The sequence below is a fragment of the Simochromis diagramma genome, unplaced genomic scaffold, assembly GCF_900408965.1.
Source record: "Simochromis diagramma unplaced genomic scaffold, fSimDia1.1 OVJJ01000746.1, whole genome shotgun sequence".
In the NCBI taxonomy this organism is placed as follows: domain Eukaryota; kingdom Metazoa; phylum Chordata; class Actinopteri; order Cichliformes; family Cichlidae; genus Simochromis; species Simochromis diagramma.
Window position 1 is genome coordinate 3,271,736 of NW_024386757.1, and position 26,020 is coordinate 3,297,755.

At 40.8% G+C, this 26,020-nt stretch overlaps 1 protein-coding gene across 1 annotated transcript in view; it reads left to right on the forward strand.

Annotated features, from left to right (window-relative positions):
- rev3l (REV3 like, DNA directed polymerase zeta catalytic subunit) overlaps nt 1-26,020 on the forward strand; it is a 79,241-nt gene that overhangs the window by 24,020 nt on the left and 29,201 nt on the right. Inside the window, exons 2-8 of the mRNA XM_040027909.1 lie at nt 15,720-15,909; nt 16,335-16,409; nt 18,929-19,089; nt 21,932-22,064; nt 22,275-22,369; nt 23,624-23,728; nt 25,540-25,624. Of these exons, the coding sequence (XP_039883843.1) occupies nt 15,720-15,909; nt 16,335-16,409; nt 18,929-19,089; nt 21,932-22,064; nt 22,275-22,369; nt 23,624-23,728; nt 25,540-25,624 (844 nt within the window). The remainder of the gene's footprint in view (nt 1-15,719; nt 15,910-16,334; nt 16,410-18,928; nt 19,090-21,931; nt 22,065-22,274; nt 22,370-23,623; nt 23,729-25,539; nt 25,625-26,020) is intronic.

The following is a 26,020-nucleotide window of genomic DNA, read 5'->3' on the forward strand; positions in this document are numbered from 1 at the left end:
TGCTCCACTAATGTTTCCTGGAATCAATTCAGAATGACCCCCAACATCATACAGGGGCATAACTACACATAATGACAGCTGTTAATTGATTAGAACAATGGCAGTGAACATGAAAGTTGGTGTCAGGGCTAGGGATGGGTATCGTTTAGGTTTTATCCGATACCGGTGCCAAACTGGTACTTTTGAAACTGTGCCGGTGCTTAAATGGTGCTTAAGCGGTGCTTAAAGAATGGAGAACACAAACTTTGTCCAAAAACCTCTTATGTTTTTTTTTTTGGTTTTTTTTAGAATTCTTTTTTTTTTCCTGCAAAATGATAACCTTGCATAGCCTTTTCTGTTGATACAACATACCTCCTTTGGTTGGAACCGGTGCTTAAACAATGGAAAACACAAACTTTGTCCTAAAACCTCTCATGTTTGGCTGTTTTTCTTGTAAAAAGATAACAATGTTAGCCTTTTTTTGCAGCTATAGGGCATATATGGTATCACTCTATCAAACAAGAAGACAGCCGCATGTAACTACGACGGTGTTTGCTAGTTCACCTTACATGCATTAATTTAATAACGTGGTTAGCCTACTCAACGTAAATTACACACGAACAACATTAAGCTACTCACGCAGAGAAGAACGGCTGCTGCTGCCATCATCATTCGTCATCATTTCTGCTGCACTGGCAGGGCTAGGGGCCAGGGCTCTACTCTCAGAGTTCTTGGGGGATGTTGCTAACTCTGGGTCCGATAACAGGCACCACACCCGCAGTAGATGTGCTCGGTGCTTGGTCTTGCAGCAAGCTATCAAATACGGTGCATTTCTCGGCTTTTAAAAAAACGCTATGCGTTGCCAGGTGTTTCATCAGATTCGAGGTGTTACCTCCTTTGCACAGTATCACCTTAAAGCACTTGTTGCAGGCTGCTGAGTTTGCATCTTTTGCTGTGAAGTACAGCCATACATTTGACCGCTCCGCCTTGGGCGTTTTTAATCTGTAGCTCTGCTCTAAAAGAATGTACGTACCTGGACCCGCCTACTATCCTTGGAAAGGTAAAATGATTGGCTACAATCCAAAGTGTATGACATCTCAAGAAAAAAAAATGTGCGCTGCTTTTCGGTCTGGTTACTACCGTTTATGTCAGAACCGGTACCAGTACCCATCCCTAGTCAGGGCTGCTATGCTGACTAAGAAGTCATTGATTGGCTATGCTTGTCATGCATAGTGGCTATTTCTGTGTCGAACTAAATATATTTATTCATTTTGTGGGGTAAGACACAAACAATCTAATATTGTAGAAGAATTTATGTGTGGGTGTAGAGGCTGTTTGTGTTTTTCTGATATTTCCAGCATATGAGAAAGGAAAGTTCCTGAAAAAAAACATATTGGGTTTACAAATATATGTTTTGATGTAGCTATGGTATAGGTAGTCACTGTAGTTACAGGTACAGGCAGTCTTTCTTACTGTGATGTCTATATGTATTGCAACTAGAGCTGGGCGATAGAACGATATGTATCGCGATATAACTTTTTCTCGATAGAAAAATTAAACTATCGCGATAGACCTCGCCGCTCTTGTCCTCTTAAAAAAACAAACACAAAAACAAAAAGCCAATCCAAATTAAGTAGCGCAGAGCCGAACCAATCACAGCCACAGCGTCACGTCACGTCACGTGACTTGTTACGTACAGCACAAGTGCCAAGCCGCACATGTGTATTTGTTTGGGAAGCAGCCAGCCACCGTACCGCCCGGGTAATGGAGGAAATGAGTGTGCCGACTAGAAAAATCAACAGAGCGTGACCGAAGGTTACCGAAGAGAAAACAGATGATGGTTCCAATGCCGGACAGATTGTCGAACGGAAGAGCCATAGAAGTTCCGTAGTGTGAAGGTATTTCGGCTATTTCAAGTCTGACAAAAAACAGAGTAGCGTGCACTGTAAATTGTGCCGAAAGCAAGTCTGGAAATACAATAAACTGGTGCATGCGCTACGTCCACACGTACCCGGGTATTTTTGAAAACGCAGATTTTTCTATGCGTTTGCACCTTTCGTCCACACGTAAACGGCGTTTTTGGTCACTGAAAACGAAGATTTTTAAAAACTCCGGCCAGGGTGGATATTTTTGAAAACTCCGTTTTTGCATTTACGTGTGGACTAGAAAAACGGAGAAAACGCAGCGTCAAAGGTGTGCGCATTTTTTGACGTCACACTGTGCGCCACATTATTGTTTCGGTGAAATGAATTTCTACAATACTGTTACTGTTAATTCTACTCTCTGCAGTGTTTAAATGCTTACATATACACACAGTTACTGTCCCTTCACACATACGACTCTGTTCTGCTTCTATGCCCCAGCTTTGTTTACTTTTTCCCACCGAGGCTTCTAGACTTCTGATTGGCCAACATTTCTGCACGGTTAGGAATCTAGCTCCACCTGCTGCTTTGGCATGTTCATAGCAGCGTTTTCCTTCATTTCTCCCTTTATGTGTGGACGGGATTATTTTTTTTAAAACGAAAACTGAAAATCTCAGTTTTCAAAAATACCCGTGTACGTGTGGACGTAGCCTCAGTCTCTGACTGGAAGCGCTAATTCGTCATTCGGCTTTTGTCAGACTAAAGTAACTGTTAAAACTGTTTGAAAAGCTAAGCTATACAACAAGGAGAGATTGAGAATTTCCTTTTAGTTCTCAGTTTATTTGATATTGACAAAAGTTAGTCAGTTTTGTCTGTTCTTCTGTAGAACAAACTAAGATTTATTTTTAGAATTTATATTTTGTTTCTAAGTGGAATTGACAATTTAGTCTGTTTTGTTTGTTCTATTTTGAAACTTAAACGCTTTAGCGGCTGCCTTTTGTGTAGTTTGCAATATTTGCCTTTATTTATCTGGAAAAAGTCTCATGTTCCTTAAGTACATCTACCCTGTTGAACTTATTATGGGAAATAAATATTTAAATAAAAACAAGCTGCTGATTATTTCACATTTTACTTGTGAGCAACGGCACATTTAAATCTTACAAATATAGTTATTTGGCTTATATCGTGATAGATATCGTTATCGCCTGAAATGAAAAAAACATATCGTGATATGAAAAAATCTTATATCGCCCAGCTCTAATTGCAACCTATACTGTTTTTGTTTTTTGTTGTTTTTTTTTTTTTATTATTATTTTGAACATTGCACATGGACCCCAATTGACAATAAAATGTACAATTAAGTGGAAAAACCTTAATGTACAAGAGATATTAAAACACAAACAAAAGTACCTTTTTGGGGTAGATGCCAATACATGCATTTTTGCTTGATAAGGAATCTCTAGATTTAGCATGTCTGACATAATTTGAAAAGGTAGTTTTCCAATATTGTTGAAATAGTGCTGTTTCCCCTTCAAATACTTGATACATGTGTCACAAATATCAGGAGACCATCAGTTAAACTTGGTTGGGGTGATATAGGTCCTCATCACTGTTTGTATTTTAACATCTTCATTATTGTATGGATTGATTGTTTTTGTTTTGGGACTTTTAGGCATGCCTTTCCTCACTTCTTTTCATCTGTATTTGCTTGGACATCCTTTCTCTGTGCTTCTAACATGTCAATAGTGGATTTGCTCTCATGCAACAGCAATGCTGTATAAACTAAAGAAATCTAAATTTCCTTATCAACAATAAGGTTTTCAAGGTGGGATAGTGGTGGCTCAGATATTAGATGCTATAGGTCTGTATTTAAAGAATTTGACATTTTTAAGATACTTGAGCAAATGTTTGTCACCCAATGCCACCCAGATTTTGAAGCCACCATCTGTCCTTCCAGCCCTAAAGGATTCATTACAGCATATGGGGTAGTAAGATGATATATGGAGGAAGTAGCTTTAATATGCCACTTTGTACCATATGTCGAAAGTATTTTCTAAGGACAAGGTTTCCCATTTTTCCTTTTGAGTGTATAATATAAAGAATATAAAAACGGAATATAAGAACAGTTTTACTGGAAGATTTGTAGTAGCTCTGACCCACATGATTATACATTGATGTAGGCAGTCATCTGTCTGTCTGTCTGTCTGTCTCCCTGACCTCACAAATCAATGCTCCTAGGTCCCTGGGATAAATATTTTACTATCAAGGGTAATTTTAAGACTTTAAATTTTAAGTTTTTTAGGAAAAACTGTCGCCGGCGTACAGGGGTATTCTATGCTCTTGGTCACCAAGTTGTATAGTCACTAGACCCACCTCTATCACCACAGTCAAGGCCTCATGACAAGCATTATTAGCATCAGCATTATCGGCATCCCATGTTGCCAGATCACTCTAGAAAAATGGTTTGGAGGCTATATTAGTAGTTGTTGTATGTTGCAATTTACTCAGTCATCTCTTCTGCCAAATAGCTGTTTTTGACATAGGTTTTATGCAGGAAGTTATTTTAATCTCTAAAATTACTTCATTTCAGCTTGTGATTTATATGTTAACCATATTTAATAAATTTGTTTGTTCCATATGTCATTTGTATCAGATCAGTACAAAAAGTAAGAGGGAGTTTGCTGTACTGAGCCCATGGCAACCACTAATAGGGCAAAACAAAGAAACATTAACACATGAAAACATTTAAACCCATAAGTCACCACTCCCTTACTCAAAACAATGAACTAGCTGGGCATATGATTATCCTTTTTAAGAAGGAGCAGCTAAAAACTTCAAAACCAACCCGTGGTCTCTACCAACCATGAACCTTATTAAACATTTAGTCTTATATAACAGGCCCTGTTCAAGATCAAACTGTTCCATCTGAGTATAAATGGTTTTAAGATGTAAATTTCAGTCACAACAGAAAGAATGAATTCAAAAAATTTTCAGGCAACACAAATTCTGTAAACCATGCCACAATGAACAATGCCAGATACAAAACCTCTTGGATGTAAAATCAACTGTAAGAGGGCATCCTCAATAGATGAAACTCCATATAATAAATCCCATTGAGTTTTTAATTTGAACGGCAACTACTCACGAACGAGTCGTGGAATACACTGTTTTCCCTAGCAACCACAGTGTCCCAGCAGGTTGTCGATCATCTATGTCTGTGTGACTCTGTTCATGTGCAGCTGATTCTGCATCATTGTTGTCCTCCAGAAATATTCAAATTGAATTGCTTAAGCCATTTCTGCGGTTTGATGGAGATGTGTAAGTGCATTCATGTCTGCAACTCATGAAATCTTACAAAGTGGAGCTATATCAGGAAGTGCTCTTTGGAAGCAGCCATTTACAGGAAATCAAAGTTATTATAACAGCAGCTACTTTTTGTCAGAAAGTGAAATTGACTTTCTGTCAGAGAATGGGGGTTCAGTAACTTGAACGCATACTTTCATAGACGTGGTGATTCCCTGATTGGTGGAACCATTTAATCTTCTATAGTAGGAATTCTAGTGGTAGCATGATTAGTAGGAGTCTGTGTAAAACAAAGAGTGATGGATGGAGCAGCTACGAAGTTTGCTTTTCTTCCCATGCTTTGATGTAAAAATCCTCCTAGCTTTTTCCCAATAAATGTTTTAATGGAACAGTGTTGCTGTTTTGAACCCTAATAGTTTCTTTCACTCAGCCTGAGCTCACCGTTTCAGTAACAGTAACGGCTCCGACTCCACATTAAACTGTGCCAGCGTCATCACCGCTGCTGTGTTGTCAATGTTTTTGTTTAAAACTGGGGGCTGAGAATGCACACTTGCAGCACGAGCGCATTGGCTTCATCTTTCTGACAAGGAATCTACATTCATCTTTGTTGGTCTTTCTTTTACAAGACACCTGCGTAGCAAAGAGTAAACTGGTCATACTTGTCTTCACAATCTTTCTTAGTCTTCTTTTTGGACTCTTGTTATGATCGGTCTCTTTCTCAAAATGTCCTTCTTCCAAATAAAAACAAAGCCATTCACAGCACATTTTTAGACCCAGCATTAAACAGTAAGTGTCCTTTGTACCACAGACTTGCTTTGCTTGCTTCTGTCCTTTCCTTCCACACACCTCCTTTCCCTCTCTCTCATTTGTTTGGCACTCTGCCAGGCTGCTCAGTGAGCCAGAGGGTGACTCTGCCAACATGTTTGTGTGCATCAGATTAACTTGCGTTTTATTCTGTTTATTTTTAATTCTCTCAAGACTGCGTGTGTGCTTTGCCCTCACGTACCCTGTTGTCAGGTTCAGGTAAAAACCGTTGCACAGATGCACCTCGATTAAAGTTCCTAAAGGCGTGGGAATTATCATCACTATTTTGTCTGTCATAATCTTCTTCCTCCATCGTATTCTGCTGTTCTGACATTTTCTATGCAGGCAGTGGGAGTGCCTACTCAGTCCTAGATTTCACACAGTTCTCATTGGGCCTTGTTAATTATTACTAGCAGTGCTTTTATTAAAGTCTTCTTCCACTCCTCCCGGTGGCAGCTGACTGTTTAATTACAGCAGGAGGCTAGCTGTACCCGCAAACTGGGTAGGAGAGGGAAGGGAGGAAAGGATTGACATTCTCGTGACATAACTTAGAGCAATGTTTTGAATATGACTTTTTTTTTTTTTTTTTTTTTTATGGATTTAAACATAACTGGGTTGTAGAGAGCTTTCAGGTGTATAAATGTATATGTGTGTTACGACCCGGCTCAAAGCCGCAACATAAAAATGGAGACGAATACCAGAGTATGGGTGAGAAGAGGTTTTATCTTAAAATGGAAAACCAGGTTGGCTAAAATGGCTGATGCCACCAAGGCAAAGACAAGTGAGCTCCCCGGGAAGCTTGCCTCAGGAATGCTTTTATCCATTCCACACCTGACTAGGTGTGGCCAATTAGCACCAGTTGAACACACTGAGCAGATTAGAGGCTGCAGAGGGACGTAACAGTGTTCCTGGAAAATGGGACCTGTACTCAACAAAGCTCACCTTTCATAGATGATGATGATGATGATGATTATTATTATTATTATTATTATTATTATTATTATTATTATTATTAAGTGTCTTTTTGCTTCTCTGCTGCAGCAGACACTGTGTATTTGGAGCTTAAAGATATGATGGTTGTAACAAGGGAGGGAAATTTGATGCTTTAAAACGCCATAACAAGCACTGTTTGTTGTTTTAAGCCAGGGGTCGGCAACCTTTCTGATGGCAAGTGCCATCTAAAATTTCCTCAGAAGTCAGTGTGCCATATGATTGCATTAGCAATAAATACAATAACCCTCTATATGAAGAGTTACACACTATATAGAACGACTTTATAGAATTATATTTGTTTGCAGATGTTGGCAGCTATCAGTGAATAGTTATCAGCTATTTTGAAACAAAAAAAATACACTTTTTATCCATAACAAGAACTCCATAACAGCAAATGAACTGTACAACAGAAAATGCAAATGCTATTTATGGTCTCCTCACAACAATGATAAGAAAAATAAACTGAGCCAATATGGCATGTTTGTTAATACACATGTTAATCTGATCTCTGGTCCAGCATTCAGATGGCTACCCGAGGAAACTCTTCATGTGAGAGAAAATCTGCTCACACAGATATGTAGAGCCAAATACTGTCAATAAGGCCTCTGCAATGTTCTGAAGGCAGTCAAACTTGTCAGGTAGTGATGTCCAGCAGGTGAAAATGCAAGCTCCATGAACACGCACAGCTATGGATTCCAGCTGCTCATTAAAGATTTCTGGTTTGATCAGAAAAGAAAACATTGGTCCACACACCTGAAAGTCCCAAAAATGCATTGTGAATTCTGTCACGAGTCTACGGATGTATCCGTGTATTTCCACGGTGCTGATGCTGTGCTGAGCAGAAAGCTCCAGAAGCTTTTGAAGTGTCGGAATGTGGAAAGCTAACAACGTCCCCCTCACCAGTAGGCTAAATTATTTTTAGCCAATTACAAGTTGAATCTGGTAGTTGGGGTTGTTAGCTAAGATACGATCATTAAGAAGCGGCACAACTAATGTCTATGCGAGCTGATTTGCGATATGCACCGCTGGCGCGGCCATTTATTTTTTTTTAATGCACCTTCTCAGATTAATTCACTGCGTGTCGTGCTCAGGGCTGGACTGGGACAAAAAATCGGCCCCAGGCATTTTGACTAAAGACCGGCCCACCAGATATTAAAGCCATAAAGCCTTTGAATGAAAACAAACACTGTTGTGACAGTGATGTACAGTCTTGTTGGTATATGTATGATTTCTATACATTTTATGTCAGATAAAAACTTTGTTTGTAAGCTTCAGAAAATTATTTAACAAAAGCCAGACATTTTAAATGAAAATAAGAAAGAAAAGTATTTCTTTGTGCCCCCCTCTCCCTGTTAATGCCCTACCTGGCCCCCTGGCAACACTTTGCTAGACCCGCCCCTGCACAGTTACCAGCTGTCAGCTGCTTAGAAAAGGATCCTGGTGTTATTTGTCTCCCAGAAACAGTTCATAACTTCCCTTCAACTCATTCATGTCACCTAAAAGGTAAACCTGTTTCTCCATCACCTGTTCAGCTCTGATGATTCAGTAAGGACATCTCCTGGTTTCATCTTCATGTTTCCCTCTCACCAGATAACCAAACGACATCATGACCAGCAGCTTTTACGGCTGTGGCTGCAGCAAACATCAGCTACTAGAAATTAATATTAAATAAATTCTAACAACAGCTGATCAAGCTTAAACGTGCTGCTGTTGTTTAGTGCAACATCCGTTGGTTTCCGCTTTCTGGCGCAAAGTGGGCGATAAACAAACGAGAGAAAAGCCGATCAGCTGATCATTGATCAGTTTCATGATTGAAGTAACAACAGGAGAGAGAGGGGGAGAGAATGAGAGAAGAGGCAGCTGCAGCGTAACGACAGAATAAGTCCAGCTTTGTGTTTTTTTTTTCTATTCTAGCTGAAGTACGGGACAAATCGTGTTTCTTTTCAGCTCAATACGAAACGCGTAATATTTTCTCTGAATACGGGACGATTCCGTTTTTACGGGACGGTTGGCAACTCTAATAATTAACCTTATGAATAAAATAAAGTTCACTATCAGTAAAATCATAGCACCCACCCAGCTGTATAGAAACTCCGTCATGCTATCTAGTACGCAGTACGAGTTATTGTAACTGACTGTAAAAAGTCAGCACAACGAAAATAAACTCCACCTAAACTTGGTTTATATTTGACCCAGATAGACTGCAGGTCATAAATTCTTACCTGAAGTTAAGTTCACCTGACACTCGGACCGGCCCCGCCTCGGGTCTCTCCTCCTCCTGCCTCCCCTTTCCCTCATCCACCTACTGGCCTCCACCACTTACTAATGTTACTGAATCTGTGGAAGCTCCGCCATAGCCACCACCAAACAACTGAGTTATTTTTAGACATCAGCCAGCATCTGGCCAATCCACCACCTTTCATTGTTTATACCGTTAAAAATCATCGGCCCACCGAGCAAATGCCCGGTATGCCCGATGGCCAGTCCAGCTATGGTCGTGCCATCAGTTAACCCTGTTAGAGCTAGAGCTGTGGGCTCTAGATATGAGATCCATGTAACTGATCATTAAATGTTCTTTAACCAGCAAGTTCCTATATACAGCAACAAGCATTAGTACTTCAAACCCCCCATTTCACTGCTAATGTCAATGACATTACAGGACCTGTTTTCATTTATTTATTTATTTATTTATTTTACCAGGTTATAACTGTACCCTCAAACACACAATAATAACATGGACTGAACCACCACTCACAACCACTAGCACTAGCACCTCTGTAGAAACTATCTACACCCTCACTTATCTTAACTGCACTACTGTATAGCTCTGTGTAAATAATCATTCTGTACATTCGATAATCTTTAATCCTACAACTGTTTACAACTTGCATAGTTCCCATTTCTGTATAGCTGTATATCTCAGATTCTGTAAAGTTATTTATTTCATATTCTGTATAGTTTTTCATATTTATATCCTGTTCATATCCTGTACATAGCTTGTACTCACTACAGCCTGTACATACTTATAGTTATAGAATATTCACAACATACTTCATACCGTGTACATTATAACATACCATAATAGACCCATTTCTGTAATATACTCACATATCTATATTATTGCTAATATATATTGTAATATATCTATATCACTAAAGCACTTCTGGATGGATGCAAACTGCATTTCGTTGCCCTGTGCATGTGCAATGACAATAAAGTTGAATTCTATTCTATTCTATTCTATTATAAACACAGCATTTTAAAATGAATGTCTAGGGGCACTTACTCTTTTGGAGCCAGTCTCTAGTGGCCACACAAGGAACTGCAGGTTTTGGCACATCGTTTTTCTTTTTTAACCCTGGAGGTTGCTCTCTGTGGTCCTGACATTTTCTGGAGTTCATGTGTGGAAACGTTTGAATGGTATTGTGAACAAAGCCTTAAACTATTTTTTGTCACAACTTATAAATTATCTACTTTAACTTCTCCATAGGGAGGTTGTTGCTTGAATCCTTTATAAACAATAAACCAAAATAGTAAAAAATAAATAAAATAAATTAATAGCACATAGCACTGTCTTTTTATTTGTTAGAATATCTGTCTGTCTTTGTCCCAGGGTGGTTAACAACACTTGGCTGCTCCGCTGTCTCAGACTCACTTACTGGCTGGTTTTTATAGCTGAACTGCTTGGTAGTCATTTTACTGTCCCAGCAGTAGTCTGGGGCTTCTGTGCCAGTGCTGAGTCACAGAGCTTCAGTTACCACAAGGAGGTTGGAGGAGGGGGAGAAGAGCTCGAGTGGAGGAAGGCCATTGGCAGAGTGCTGTCTCACTGTCTCAGCACTCCTGCCCCAAAGATAACACCCAAGAGCTGTCACAGCCCCTCCCTCCCTACTGTTCTCATTCACAATTCCTCAGCAGGAAGGGAGATGGGAAACGGCACATTTGGCTGGGAACAGCTGAGATGTGTGGGAGCTGTCACCTCACCAGTAATGAAAACAAACTTCATTATTTTTCTATCTTTTCAGTATATCAGGTTGTATACCTTTGGGTTTTGGTCATGTCAGGCTCTTTCATCTTGAGGTTAACACAAATATTTTTCTGACATTTCAAAGCTAACAAGCCTAGACAAGCTCTTCTTCACAGGCTGGCCTGAGTGGGAGGAATCAGGTGTCCATTAAAAACAGCAGCTGTGTTTATCGGGAGAAAAATGAACAAGTCAGATATGACAGAAAGACAGACTGTTTGTCTCTGTAATGTGGGAAGTGTAATGAAAGATGTTCAGGCACCTGGAAAACTACAAACTCTTCCTCCTTCTCTTGTTCTCTTCGTGGCTTGCCTTTGCAGATAGAAGCAATGTCAGAAAGAACAATTTACATTGGAATTAAGCCAGAGCACTTTCTTATTTTATGGAAATCAGAGAAAAAGTGTGGTGAATCCTGAGGATGAAGTGATTTTTGTGATGCCTGATTGACAGATGTAGATTAGCCGTGAGCAGGTTTTGTTCTTTCTGATGCCTTAATTGGATGAGCACTTCAATGTACCGACAGTATGTCTGCAGAAATTTACCTCAGCTTAACAGGATGGATCGAGGAAGAAAAGGTTCTTAGTTAAATGCACAAAGGAGTCAGATGTTTTTCCTCTTTGAAACCCTGCTCAGTCCCCACTCCCTCTACTTCCTGTTCTTATTTTTCTTCAGCTCCTGAAAACCTTCACTTCTAATTATGGCTGGGCCGTATCATACCATTCACGGTAATACCGGTATAATGTTGGGCAACAATACGAAAATGGAATATCGCAATAGAATATGGGTAAAACGCACATGCGCAGTGCCTTTGTTTTCATACGCACATGGCAGGAAAAGCATGGCGGCGACGGAGAATTAGAAGGGCGAAAGCGGATCGTTGAATGAAACGGATGAACCAGAATTGGTTTGTAAAAATGCGAAAACTTCAGTGGTGTGGAACTGGTTTGGCTTTCGTCCGTCAGATACACAACAAAGCACTATTTTTGGTTGAGCATGCTAGCGGGCCGTCGTTATTACCGTGTTTTTTGGAAAATACACTGCACCTAAAATCAATCCTTTGATTTTTCTGAAAATCGACAGTGCCCTTTATAATCCCGTGTGCCTAATTCTGGTTGTGTTTACTGACCTCAAAACGATTTTATGTGGTACACGGCACTCGAAAATCTGGCAAATGTTTTAGTACGACTTTGCTAAGCTACAAACCTGCACCGCTTGATGGATTGTCAGAGCATTACGGCTATCATAGGGAGGAGCCTTGCGGAGTGATACATACTGTGCTTCAACATAATATTACCGTATTGTGTGTGTATAACCTCCTTTTAAGTTTTGTGGATATTATACATGGTTATGCTGAAGATATGTCGGCCAATTTCCACTGGAAATGCCTTTTGGTTAAACTGACAACAAGGAATTTGCACTGTTACGTTTTTATATAACTTTAATGCACATAAAAAAACAGCTGCTTGTTTAAGTGAAAATACATTGATGGGTTTTTTGCACTAATAAAGTTGTGGAGTTGTAAAGTATTTTGTTTAGTGTCAATTATATCGTCAGTTATATCGTTATCGCAAATTTTCAGATGAATATCGTGATAAATATTTTTGGTCATATCGCCCTGCTCTACTTCTAATTGTATAGACACTCTTTAACACATTTTTTGTTTCTCATCTTAGTTTCTGTCCTTCTGTTTCATTTTATTCCTCTGTTTTGTTTTTTATTTTCCTGGTGTTTGTCCCCCCTCTTTCCTCTCATGCAGACACACACCTCATGCCTGTCAGCTCTTCTCTTTCTGCTTTTTTAGACACACTCTCACTCCTTCTCCTTCTGTCTCTCTTTCTGTGGCCTGACCAGCTGGGTGGAAAGAATCACTTGTTTATCTCCCCTGCTGCCCGTCAGGGGCTTTTGCTTTGCTGCCACCGTTGCCTAGCAACTGCAGCAAAAGTCGGCATTGGCTGCTTATACAGAGACTGTGTGTGTGTGTGTGAGAGAGTGTGTGAGAGACTCCATGTTGACTCGGCAGGCTGAGGACAGACACGCCGCTCTCACCACTCCCTCGGCGCAGAAGTGGTCGCCAGCCTTTGTGTGACTCCAGAGTAGGCACACTTACACAAACCTTAGCAGTGTTTAGTGTAGACACACAAACACATGGTACAAACAAGACTGGGACTTCCCGATCTCACAGTCTGTCTGCATGCCACGAGCCACCAATCCACATTTTCACTAGTGATCAGCTGATCACTAGTGAAAATATTTTTGATTGTCTTATTCAATGAAATTTTCATTCCTTGGATGAAAATATAATTTTGCTTCTCCTTTTTTTTTTTTTTTATTTCTGTTTTATTTTGAGTTTCAAGATCACAAAAATTTGTTATTACGATTCTAACCGTGATCATGGTGATCTGTGGAATCAGTGACTTCTTTATGTCTTCCTGTGTTATGCTCACGTCTCATATATACAAATATTTGCTCCATGTCCTTTTCACTTCTACTTAAGGTAGCTGACAGAATCACCTGAATATAAGTACAGAGTTAGCTCCGAGCATATACTTTATATAAAAGATGGACTTAATGGCATTTAATATGGGAGTCTTTGATCGATTCTCAAACAGCCATGACACAAACTGCAGTTCTAGCACTTGGATTATTACAGGGTAATCCCAAAAGTAAACTCTCCCTTCTTTTTTTTTTTTTTTTTTTTTTTTTTTTAAAGAAATACAAACAACCGTTTATTTTCTATAATATTGACATCATTTCAAAGGTTGAAGAATTATTTATTTTTCTACATTATTGCCATTTCGGCCGATGCATTATTTGTAGACAGTGTTCCAGTTTGACAATGCCCATGTCATACCAGCTCACCGCCATGTCCTTCAAACAAACGTTTTTCACATCCATGCACAACTGTTCAGTTGGCGATAAATTTCAACCGGTTTAACGCCTTTTGCGTTTTTGATGATCAGAAGGGGTGCTCCAAGGTCCAGTGTAAGATAACTTTGGATTAATACTGTTAGTGCGAAGCTGCCCCAGTTAAACCCACCAGGAATAATAATAATAGCTGAAAATGACCAGGACTGGACAAGGTACAGTCCAATCCTTTTTTTTTTTCTTTTTTTTTTTTTTTTTTTTTTGTTTGTTGCTGACTGATTAATCGTTTCAATTTTTTTGCTTTGCCTAATAAAGAGCAGTAATGTACAGTCCAAAATCAGCTGTTTGACTTTCTGCTTATGAAAAGACTTTGACAATCAGTGCCTCACAGGCACAGTTTTGTTTAAGTATTTCTAGCAATCAAGTAATTGATAAATCAAATAGTTGTTGCGTATCTAATCATTGTTAATGGGAAACAGTGCGGGCTTACAGGCATCATTGTAAACACATCCATATCTCCTGTCACTATGAGTAGCTCTGCTTGTATGAGCTCCAGCACAGTAGATGCCTGATTCTGGCATGTTCTGAGGATCTCATTGTCTTTCAGCACCACGTTCCATCTTGCATCACCCTCCCTTTCCTGTTCAGATGCCCTGACATGTATCTTGGTGCAGAAAATGCTGGGAATATTTCTTTTGCTTTTTTTTTTTTTTTTTTTGAGGTGCCATCTTGGGGGGTCTCGACAATGGTGCCCCGAGGACTGCGGCACTGCATCATACACAGCATCTGTCAAACACAGAATGAGGATGGAGACTTGGCAAGCTGTGGGTATATGTGTGTGGGGTAGAGGAAGAATGCCAGAAGCTCCCCTTTTCACTCTCCTCTGTTCTCCTGGAGGTGATCGTGGGGAAGTCTCTGGGCATGTGCAGACACGTCTGGGCAAGAGTCAAGCTCTTGCTCAATGCTGCCTCCTCCTGTCCAACTGCCTGTCAGCCTGTCAGTGATGCAAGATAAGCAGACAGAAAGAGGCTTGGCATGGATGAGCCTTACCACCCTCTGCCTTCGTTGTAATTTAATTTTCACACTGCTGTTCTTATTCTCTATGTGAGGCTTAAGACAGCAGATAAAAGCTCCGGCCCAGGCTGATAATCACAGCGAGAGAATGAATCGGAGCATCTGCAGTACAGATCACCTCTGATAACTTCAGTGTGCTTGTCAATGTGGGAGCAGCGTTGTGTCACACCGTTGGGTCACACCGTTGGGTCACACCGTTGGGTCACACCGTTGGGTCAGCCGGCGCAGAGATGCAGTATTCCTAACTTCACATCGACCTCTGTGCTGCACTCCTCCCACACTTTTCCTCTCTTTTTCTGTGGAGTTTTTCAGCTAATTAGCTGGATTTAATAAACTGACAAGGAAAATGTTTACATATGTCAGTACTGAAAGCTGTTTTCCCATAGACTTCAATATTACTGGAAGTATTTTTACAACCACAGCTCTCACTGTCTGGTGGCCTTCAGATAGGAGGTTTAAGGCAATTCCACATTGGCTTAATTTTTTTTTTTTTTTTTTTTGCTAGAAGCTTTGTCCAAGTTTTATACTGTCTTTGGTTTTATCCCAACATTTTCTTAAATGATACAATTATCAGCTGTAATGAAGCAGTGCAACTGCTAAGAATAAGAGCTTGCATAAACACCATCACCACAATTGAGCGCTGGCACTGATTGGACACTGATCTTGTGATTCCCAGAAGAGAAATGAGCTGTACAGAACGTATTTCTAATGATCAGCAGCTTACATAATAGTCTGATGTGCATTTCGATGTAAGAGACTTGGAAAACATGATAATTAATTGTAATCCTGCTTTAATAGAGTTTCTTATTGCGTTGCAGGCCAGAAGACGTGTCTCCACCTCCACGGTGTGTTCCCCTACATCTACGTGCCGTACGACAACTATGGGCAGCAGCCAGAGCGCTACCTGCGGCAAGTGGCCTTCAGCATCGACAGGGCCCTCAACGTCGCCATGGGAAACCCCACCTCCAACAACCAACATGTCTTCAAGGTGGTGCTGGTCTCCGGCATGTAAGTAACTTGTGTTTGCTGTGTTGTACCGACACAACTGAGCTGAGATTTGCTTAGAAAGCAGCTTGACTGCACACTTTGGTAAAGGTTGTTGTTAAACACAGCCTTTCTGAAACAACAAAGGGTGTGTGAGCCAACAATTGTGACTTAAGACTTCTCTAAACACTCAGTTTCAGATATACGTATTCTAAGTTTTCATGTCACATTATTGCTAATTCAGTTACTTTGACTCTCGTCAGCTTCAGAGTCCACTTTAAGATTGTGGTTTTAGCTTTTAGAGCTCTGCATGGACAAGCACCACTGTGCACCAGAGAACCTTTACTTTCTGTGACCTGTCTATATCTGTATGTATACTTTACTTTAACATGTGTATGTGATGCAGGTTTACATATTGAATGCCTTTTTTTTTTCTTCTTTTCTTTCAGGCCTTACTATGGTTATCACGCCAAGGAGAAGCTCTTTATGAAGATCTATTTATACAATCCTCAGATGGTCAAGAGGTAAGGATCGAAGCAGTTTAATGTGAACAGAGATCATCCCAGCCTCCTGTTGTTTGTATGCCACACTGTGCGCACGAGTCTGCCAGCTTACTAAACTGAAATCGATCGCTGCGTATTCAGCTGTACTCATTGATTGGCTGAGTGTGTGTCCATGCATGAAAGCACACGGGAAGACTGAATTATTTGCCAGAGTGATCAGTGTTGGTGTTGAAAGTGTGAGTGGAGCTACTGATTTGAGGCTTGGCAGAGAGCGAGTAACTCTGTTAGAGAGAGAGGGACAGAGGCTGGAGGAACGAATGATGTATCGCGGGGAGGGGAGGGGTGGGGTGAAGGAAGAAAGGTGGAAAAGTAGACTGGCCTTGTATGTGTGTGTGTGTGTAAGTATGTTTAAGGTTTGGTTGCATTTATGCCAGGTGTTAAAATATTTTTTTTAAGGTGAAACTGCAAATTTTATTTGTAATTACATGTATGTTTGGATGTGAATAGATATATTTAGGTTATACCAGACCTTCCCAAAGTGTGGGGCCCGGCCCCTAAGGGGGGCGCGGTATGAAAAGGGAAAAAAAAACAGCAACAAAAAACAACGCTTGGACACTGCTAGCACGGGGCGCCTCCACAAACGCAAAGCAGGAGATGAAGCATCGTTGAATATGTTTCCAAACCAACTTCATTCTAAGCCAAAGACTAGAAAATATGGTGAAGCATATCTGCCCTTTGGCTTCACCTGCACAAGTGCCAAGGTAGGTCTCCCCTGCAGAATTGGTTTTCCCTTCGTCGAGAGCACGCGCTGGGCTCTCCAAATCAGGGACAAACAGTATCCCACATTCTTGATTTTTAGTTCACAAACACTTCTTATAATAACTAACTACTCCTGACATTTTGGAGATGTTAGCTCTTTATACAGTAAAGTTACAGCGGGATACAAATAATATCAGGCTGATCCTGCCATGATTTGTTCCCCCGGTTCAAATCACGGACAAACAGTATCCCACAGCTGTTTATGTTTTTAAACCCATTTTGCACAGAGAGGCATTTTTTGAAAATTGTTATGATAGCAATGTTGAATATTATTACACAGGAAAAAAACAAATTACACCATGACGCCTCTGCCTTTCTAAATAGAGGGACAGTAACTGCATGTGTATGTGTAAGCGTGTAAAACCTGAAGATAGATACAAAATACTGTCAATCTGACTATCTGCTATTCTGCAATTCATCTCATGTAAACAATAACGTGGCGCACAGCGTGACGTGAAAAAAGGCACATACCTTTAACGTTGCGTGACGAACTCTGTATTCCTTGTCCACACGTAAAGGCAAAAAAAGTTTTAAAAAATATCTGTTTTCGGTGATTCGAAACGCCGTTTACGTGTGGACGAAAGGTCCAAACGTATAGAAACGGCTGCGTTTTCAAAAATACCCGTGTAGGTGCGGATGTAGCGTAAAAGAGTTAGTAGTTTATTTTCTTACTACCTGTAATTTATTGCAGTTTAGTTGTATTTGCTTAATTGTTTACTAAATGTTTGAGGTGTGAAATAAACCACAATGGAGCAAAATATGGGTGTGTGTGGTTGGAGGATGTGTTTGTGCGTGCGTGTGCGCTCGCGCACGGGGGGCGAGCATTTTTCTTGTAAAACAAAGGGGGGCCTAGCGAAAAAAGTTTGGGAACCACTGGGCTATACAATGGCTTGGCGTTCATCCTGGGTTCAAACCCACTTGGGGTCTTTGTATGTGGAGTCTGCATGTTCCCCCATTTTCTCTAAGAACTGTTGTTTCTCCTGCCTTTGGAAAACATGCAAGGTTAATGCTGCCGATGTTAGCCCCGGACACTCTTGGAAAAGAGATTGTAAATCTCAAGAGTTTCACTCACTGATTAAGTAAAGTTTGATTAGATTGTATAGACAAATCAGTAATTCTCTGTCTTCATATGATTGAATGGTAAAACTTCTAAACATTTAAACTTTTATTGGGGCTGTATGTGGACTAAAGTGTATATGAAGATGTAGACATTTTATATTAAATTAAAGCATGCCAATAAACTAAAATTCTGGACCTAAGTGAAACTGAATTTACTAGCCCCACTTTACATGTACTTGGAGCCTGTCTCAAACATCAATGTGCTTGATTTTCTGAAGCTTGTGTAGTTAAACATTCCTAATTTCACAGTGGGGTAATGTAGATATGAGCCAGTCCTTGACATTTTGGCCTCTGCTGTGCAGCTTGATAAAAATGTGGTATGACATCTCTGTGATCTCTCTCTCATCCTCAGAGCATGCCCTCAGAGCAAAAAGGAACAAAATGATTAAGCTTTGCTGAGAAAACTTTATCAGATACAACTTGTAGCAATCCTTGATTTCAAGGCAGACCGGAGTTGTGCCTGGTCTCCACCAAAAACGCTTTCTCTCGAGCTGGGGGAGCATTTGTTCAGTTGTGTGTAAGCGGTTGAATGTTTTTTCTTTAAACACCAAGTGGCACATGTATCTTTTTATTTTAAATGGAGCAATCTGTGTTTGCTGCAGAGTGTGCGAGCTGCTGCAAAGCGGAGCCGTGATGAACAAGAATTACCAGCCTCATGAGGGCCACATCCCCTACCTGCTGCAGCTTTTCATAGACTACAACCTGTACGGCATGAACCTGGTTAACCTGGCAGCTGTCAAGTTTCGAAGCAGCCAGAAAAAAGGTAAGGGATTTGGACAGGGAGAGCACAGATTTCCGATCTTGTCTTCTTCTCTTTTTTTTGTTTGAATTTTCTCTGTTTTTTCTTTGTGCCTTGTCATCAAAATCTAATTTTAGCATCTGATTGTAGTACTGACCGATAAACATTTTCTTCATACTTGGAAAAACCCTTTTTTTTTTTTTTTTTTTTTTTTTTTTACTCATTACTTGATTGTTCCCTCGTTGCTCGGCAGGGATGAGAGCAGGCCAGGGAAGGGTTGCCATGCCTTATGTCATATTGAATTAGTCTTGATCTCCCCTCAGCCTCAGGATGCCTCTGTTGTCTTGTGAAAGCTTTCTCTGTTTTCATCCCTAATGTTGTCCTCACGTTTCCCTTCACGTTTTGTCTTGTGGTCTTTGCTCTTTTCTCTCTCTTTCTCTCTGAACTTGCTTTTTCTGACCTCTGTCTTTCTTTCTGTCTTGTTCCTTTCGTTAATGGCCAAAGGTGAAATACAGAGGACTCATACCTCCATATGAAAGTAACAAGTGGAAAAGTATGAGGACAGGAATGGCAAGCAGATACTGGGGATCAGTAGCCCGCAGTCTCAGACTGTCCATTTTATTTGCCTGAGCTCCCTGTAGCCTGTGGAGCCGTGTCACATCTACAGAGTAACAGATTAGACACCTGCTGCAGCTGCTCTAGGTTTTGGCTTCTGTTTGATTTATAAGGTGAATACATAGCAGAAGTTGGATGTGACAGTCTGTGAACAAGCAAAACATGGGAGACACTTTTCATGCTGTCTTTATCTAATATTAGCCACACTGCAAGCAGCTCTATAAAAATAAACCATTTACCCTGTAGAATTACAACAGGTTTGAATGATGTTCTTTGCTTCTGTCTTTCTTTGTGTCTTCTTACACATGAAGGAGACAGGAAGCAACTTTAGTCTTGATTTGAAGTGGCGTTTGACCAATGTAAAAAAACAGTATTTCCTCCTTTTTCTTCACCAGCTACCATCGCTTTACGTGCTAAATGCTCCACCATGCTGGCTATCAAGTTTGTAGTTTACTTTTGCCATTATCCGCTTAGCAGAGAAGTACACAGCTGACTGATGTGGCTGTTAATTTAGATAACATAAGATCCAGTTTCCTGTTGGGTTCTGCAGTCTGCATCGGACGACTCGGGGTGAGCATTTTCACTGCCACCATGATTTTGGTTTTTTAACATAAATCTATTTATTTATATATTTTGGGAGCCAGAAGTGACTATTTGGATGACAAGGTGGTGACCTACGTCTTCAGCTACTGCTAGTTATCTTATCAAGCTACATCCATAAACTGTACAGGTGCATCACAGAGACACACATACTTGCTAATTATTGCTAACTAACAGACTAATGAAATAGAATTTCACATATTAAAACTGAAGCACAGAGGGCTGCTAGCTACAGCTTTCACCCAGATTATAAAATATTATACTGGGTTCTCAAAAGCTTTTAATGCTGTAAAGTTTGATAACTTTACATGGGTGTCTATGGGGATTGACTCAGTCTCTAGTGGCCATTAGAAGAACTGCAAGTTTTAGAAATTTCATTAGCTTAATTTTTATAGCCCTGTATTTGTGTTGGCAGCAGTGGGAAGGAAAAATTCCCTTTTAACAAAAAGAAACCTGTGGTGTGACCAGGCTTACAAAACAGCGGTCATCTGCTGCAACTGGTTCGGGGACAGAAGAGACACTGTGGAAGAGAGCAGGAGCTGAATAATATCTAATCATCAAATACAAAGTGGTATATAAACAAACCAAGTCTGAAGAACCAAAAAAACGTGTCATTCTCCAAAGCTTGTGGACCTACATGTATCTATGATTTGTGCTACAGTGAGCTGAACTCTTGATATCTCTGTATTGATCTGCTTCACGTAACCCCTGGAGAGAGGTGGTAGTGTGTGGGCTTGAAGCTCAGCAGTGTCTTGGACCTCACAGTGGTAGTGTCACGCTGGGGGTTTCTCTTCAGATCTTTGGTGAATCTTACCCAACTCCTCTCGCCCCTCGTAGGCACTAAAACCCCTGATTGCCAACTCTGTTTGATCTGAGTTTAGGCCTAAACTCAGCCTTCTGGTCGTCGTGCCCAATCAGACCTCTCTCCACACTCCCAGAGAGCACCCCGCCCAGCAGGACCACCTTCACTTGTGAGGCCATTAAAGACTCCAGACAGGAAATTCCACACTTGTTCTTTTAATAAAGTTCTTTTATAGAAGTCCTCACGCCTGACTGTCCTCCAACAAAAGCACAGTTCCCGTGTTTGATCCACCTCTACACTGATGCAATCAATGGAAAAGGGCTCCTGTTCCCCTTACAACAAAGAAACCAAAATGCTCCAATAATGGGTACACCAGTTTACATTTTCTGCTCCCCTCAATGTCCAACTTGAAAGGAAGTTCCTAATCTGGGATCAAGCAGCAGAATAATAATAGACTGAGCTGGTAAAATGGGCCAATTCAAGATAAATGAAACCCTTAATGTGTTTTGAAGTCCATTCAACAACTTGAACACTCTGGCCTCCTAAATACTGAGATTAAAAAGTGTCACAGGTACCAAAAGAACTCTCCATGTAACAAAACAACAATGTTTTATTGTGCCTACCTTTGCTGCATTTAAAGAAAGGAGGATAATCATGATTCATTATGCCTCAGATTCTCTAACAGTGTGGATCGCAGTTTAATTGCTAAGAAATGGCAGCACTGAGCAGTTAATCAATCGAGGTGTAAATGAAAACCCTGTGGTTATCCAAATGCATTTGGAAGGAAAAATACTGTTACTGTGATCCTCTCATGTGCCTCTTATGTATATCTCTGTATATGGTTAACAGATGAAGCAAAGGCAGACCCAGAAGGATCGGCGTTCAGGAGCATCAGCCCCTGGAAGGCTCCCTGTACGTCCAAGCTCAACGACAGCACCATAGGAGGCACATTCGCCCGCTGGGAGGAGAACGCCATACCCAGGCGAGTCTCGCCACATCTTAGTCCAAGCAGAATCTGAATGCACTGTTTTTGGCTTATGTCAGAGCTGCAGTGGATATTAGTTCTCCGTAAAGATAATTGAAAACCAAAATGGTAGCTTGTTTTTATTCATTTATTTCCCCCTCTCCCCCCCCCCCCCCCCCCCTTTTTTTTTTTTTTTTAATTTTTTTTATATATATTCACTGACTGTAGCTCTTTAGTCCTGGATGAGGTGGAGAGGCAGAGCACCTGTGAGCTGGAGGTTGATGCTGTTGCTGTGGATGTTCTGAACCGCCTTGAAATCGAAAGTAAGTTCACTCAGTATTGCAGCCACAAACTTAAGAAAGCAACGGGTGGGGGAAAGTGAAATTCAAGTTAAAGCACAGAAGAGTGATGGACTGCTCTGACGGCTGCCACACATCGAATCTGTTATCAGCCCCAAATACAAACATTGTGGATCTGACCTAATCCGTCCAATCACAGGGGAGCAGCTAGACGTACAGAGGATGGGATAGAGGGTTAAAACGAACCAGGGACAATAAAGACAGATGCTGTTATCTGGCAAAGTAATGTAGAGCTTTTGTTCCTGAAAGATTTGTTTTAATCGCACACATCTGGATCTGTTGTTTTAGCGTGTGAAAGAAAGAAAGAGAGGTCATTCTTGCACTTACAATCTGAGCAGTGCCAGTTTTGCTGAACGTTGTGTTGTCTTAAAAGCAGTCCTTCCATCTGGGTTGTAAAGATGCTTTGAGTTTTATCATTGGAATCAGATGGGACCTAACAAGCTTAAACCACACAAAGAATCTGTCTTAAAGTGAAAAGAGAGGCCGTGATAGACAACAAGTGCGTGTGTTCTGCACTTATGAACTATTACAGTTTGTAAAGCCAGGGCTTTTTCTCAGGAACTTTCTTTTCCTGGGAGCTAGAAGATTCCTTCTAAGCTTTGTTTGTCTTTAAAACAGCAAAGATTAGGCAGATTAGGACTAGAAGATTTCAGAAAGTTCTGTGGAAAGTCCTAACAATGTGACTGAATGAGAACTGATAAGTTTAGATGTAAGGGTTAAAGAGAGAGTGGGGCTTGGAGGTGAGGTTAACCATTCTCTGGAAAAATTATCCAGAGAATCACTGCTTCACCCTATTAACATAATATTGGTATATAATAACTGGTCTGTGGGATGTGTAGGATGTGTATTGTCAGGTGCAAGTTATCTGTGTGTTCATAAAGCTGTTATTGTGATATGTGTGTAAAGATGCCCACTGCTTTTGTTCTTCCTGCTTCCTATTTTAAGGCTGCAGGTTTTGGATGAAATGACTCTGCACCTCATCTTCTTTCCACATTATTTCTTTAATTGCGGTGTTGGAGCTGCATGACTGTGTAATGACTGCTATACAGACAGAGCAGAAGTCCTGCTGTGGAAACATGTGCAAAAAACTATGCAGTAGTTCTTGCAGTTAAAAACAACTTTATGAGTTGATGTTGTTAAGCACAGCTTTATATAAATACCGTGTTTGATGGTACAGAGTTTGAGTATTTTTGTGCTTAATTCTCCATTTTTGTCCAGATCAAATTGGCAGGAATCCTGGCCTGCAGGCCATCTGGGAGGATGAGAAGCAGAGGAGGAGAGAGAAGAACCAGCCCTCCCAGATTGAAACCCCCGAGTCACAAGGTACAGGCATTCACCATGGAAAATCTTAGCTTTGTCTAAGTCAGTCAATGGTTTTCTGTTTAATTTCTCTGCAATCTGGGAATAATGGAAAATGTATGAGTATGGTTAACTGTATGTAAAAGATGGTCATAGTCACCCATTCAATTCTTAACTCTTCAGTTTCACCAATTGGGTCATTCCCATTGGTTGTTTGGAGCCAGAAGTGACTTTTTTTGGAGCTAGCAGGCTTGGTTATCAAGCGAGGCTCATAAACTGAACGCGTGCAATGCACAGGGACACAAATCTGCTCATTAGTGCGAAGTAAAACATATTTTCATGAAACAAAGCAGGCTGTGTTGTTTGTCAGGTGATTCCATTATCAGGCATCAAAAGAACAAATGTGATGGAGAGGTCCAGCAAATGGAATTGACAGAGAGCTTTTGGCTAGACGGACTTCTGTTGGCACACTTGTCAATAACAACAGCCACACCTTATCAGTATTCAGTTGGATTAGTTTTAAAAAGAAAATCACCCATGCTGCACCCAGCATCTGATCTACTTCTTGAGGAATTGCCCTTTTTTGGCGATTCTTCCATCCCCCAGAATTGCTAGTGCTGAAAGCGTAAACAGTGCTTATGATGGAACCGTGTAAGAACACAGTATATCACAGCTTAATGTTTATGGGGCTGCATAGCCACAGACTTTGGCCATGTGACACAGTACCCATGCTGGCTACTGCCCTCAGCAGCTGCAAAGCGAGCGTCAGAAGTGACCCACGAAGCAGCAGGAGAATGCAGCCTGGTCTGATGAATCACATTTTCTTCGGGCGCACGTCTCATTTATCTGGAAAGAAGAGCTGGCCTGCATGATTCGCTTTTAAAGAAGGCCAGTATGATGCTCTGCAGCGTAATACTTACTAAACATAGTTACAGGCCACCTACATCATTTCACCGACGCTAATCTAATTGATGCAGAGGTTTCAGCAGGATAATGTGCTTTGTTCATACTGCTCAGGAATGGTTTGACCAACATGACAAATTGTAAATTAACTTTTGAATTTCTCAATTCAGAGGAGAGGAGATGTTTTGAAACGTTGATTTGGATGCAAAATTCTTCGGTTGTAATGTGCGGGGAGTCTCATTTCAGTGGCGCCAGTGTTTCTGGTTACTGTGAAAGAGTTTTGAGAATGTCTGGAGGCAGTGTAGACTGTGGCTCACTGTGTTCTTCTATCATGTTATGCTTCTCTTTGTCCAACTGTGGCATCTGTCTTAGTTTTGTTTCTAAAGCCTCTTCCAGTGGAACGTAAAATTAGAATTTTCCATTACCTCCACAAGTCAGAGTTACAATTCAAAGAGCTGTCCATATGATCGGTGGGAAAGCACTGTCTTTAAACTGCAAACCCTTTGAATCTTGCCAAAGTCTGATTCTCCCCGAAACACACACACACACAGACAGAGCTGTCATGGAAATAGGCTGCCAAATAATCAGAGCACGGCTGCACTGTGACAAAAAGTTTCTCAGGCCTACACCCAAGCACATAAGCACACGGGGTTCCCAAGCTTGAAAAGTGAAGAGAGAAGAACTCAGATAATGTCCATGAATCATAGCTCCTACAGAACAATTTACAATGTGCAAAGACAAGACTATGGTATGCAGAATTAAGGTCACAGTTTATTACAGACTGACAGTAAAATTACCCAGCCAAACACCAGCATGCTTAACAGCTATTACTGACCACAATGTTTTAATTGTAGCGAAGAATTCCATGTCTGAAGACTGTTTCTAAGCGCCAGAAAGTGCAGTGTTGAAATTGCTTGTCTGATGTGTTCCAGATCGTGGGTTTGTCACCTCATCAGAGAGTGAGAAAATCTTCATGAAGAGAGTCGAGGAGATCCTCAAGGAGAACGAGTTTGATGTGTAAGTTCCTTCTCCTTCCTTTGATTTATCTTGGTAGTGCCAGGGTACATGATATCTGAAAGACTGCACTAATCTTGATCCTTAAGATTGTTCACAAAGAAAATTCATAATCACATCACATATTAACCCTTTATTAACGCTTCCACTTCGCTTAGAAGTGCTGTAGCACTTTGTGTATATTTTGTACCGGTGTTAGGTACACCTGTACAGCTCACATGGCCAATCACATGGCAGCCTTTTGTCACGTCTCACTCCTCTCACTCCCCTCACTCACAACCGGGCATGGCACATGGCTGCCCCTCCCTGAGCCTGGTTCTGCCAGAGGTTTCTTCCTGCTAAAAGGGAGTTTTTTTTCTTCCCACTATCACAAAGGACTTGCGCCTAGAGGGTTGTCTG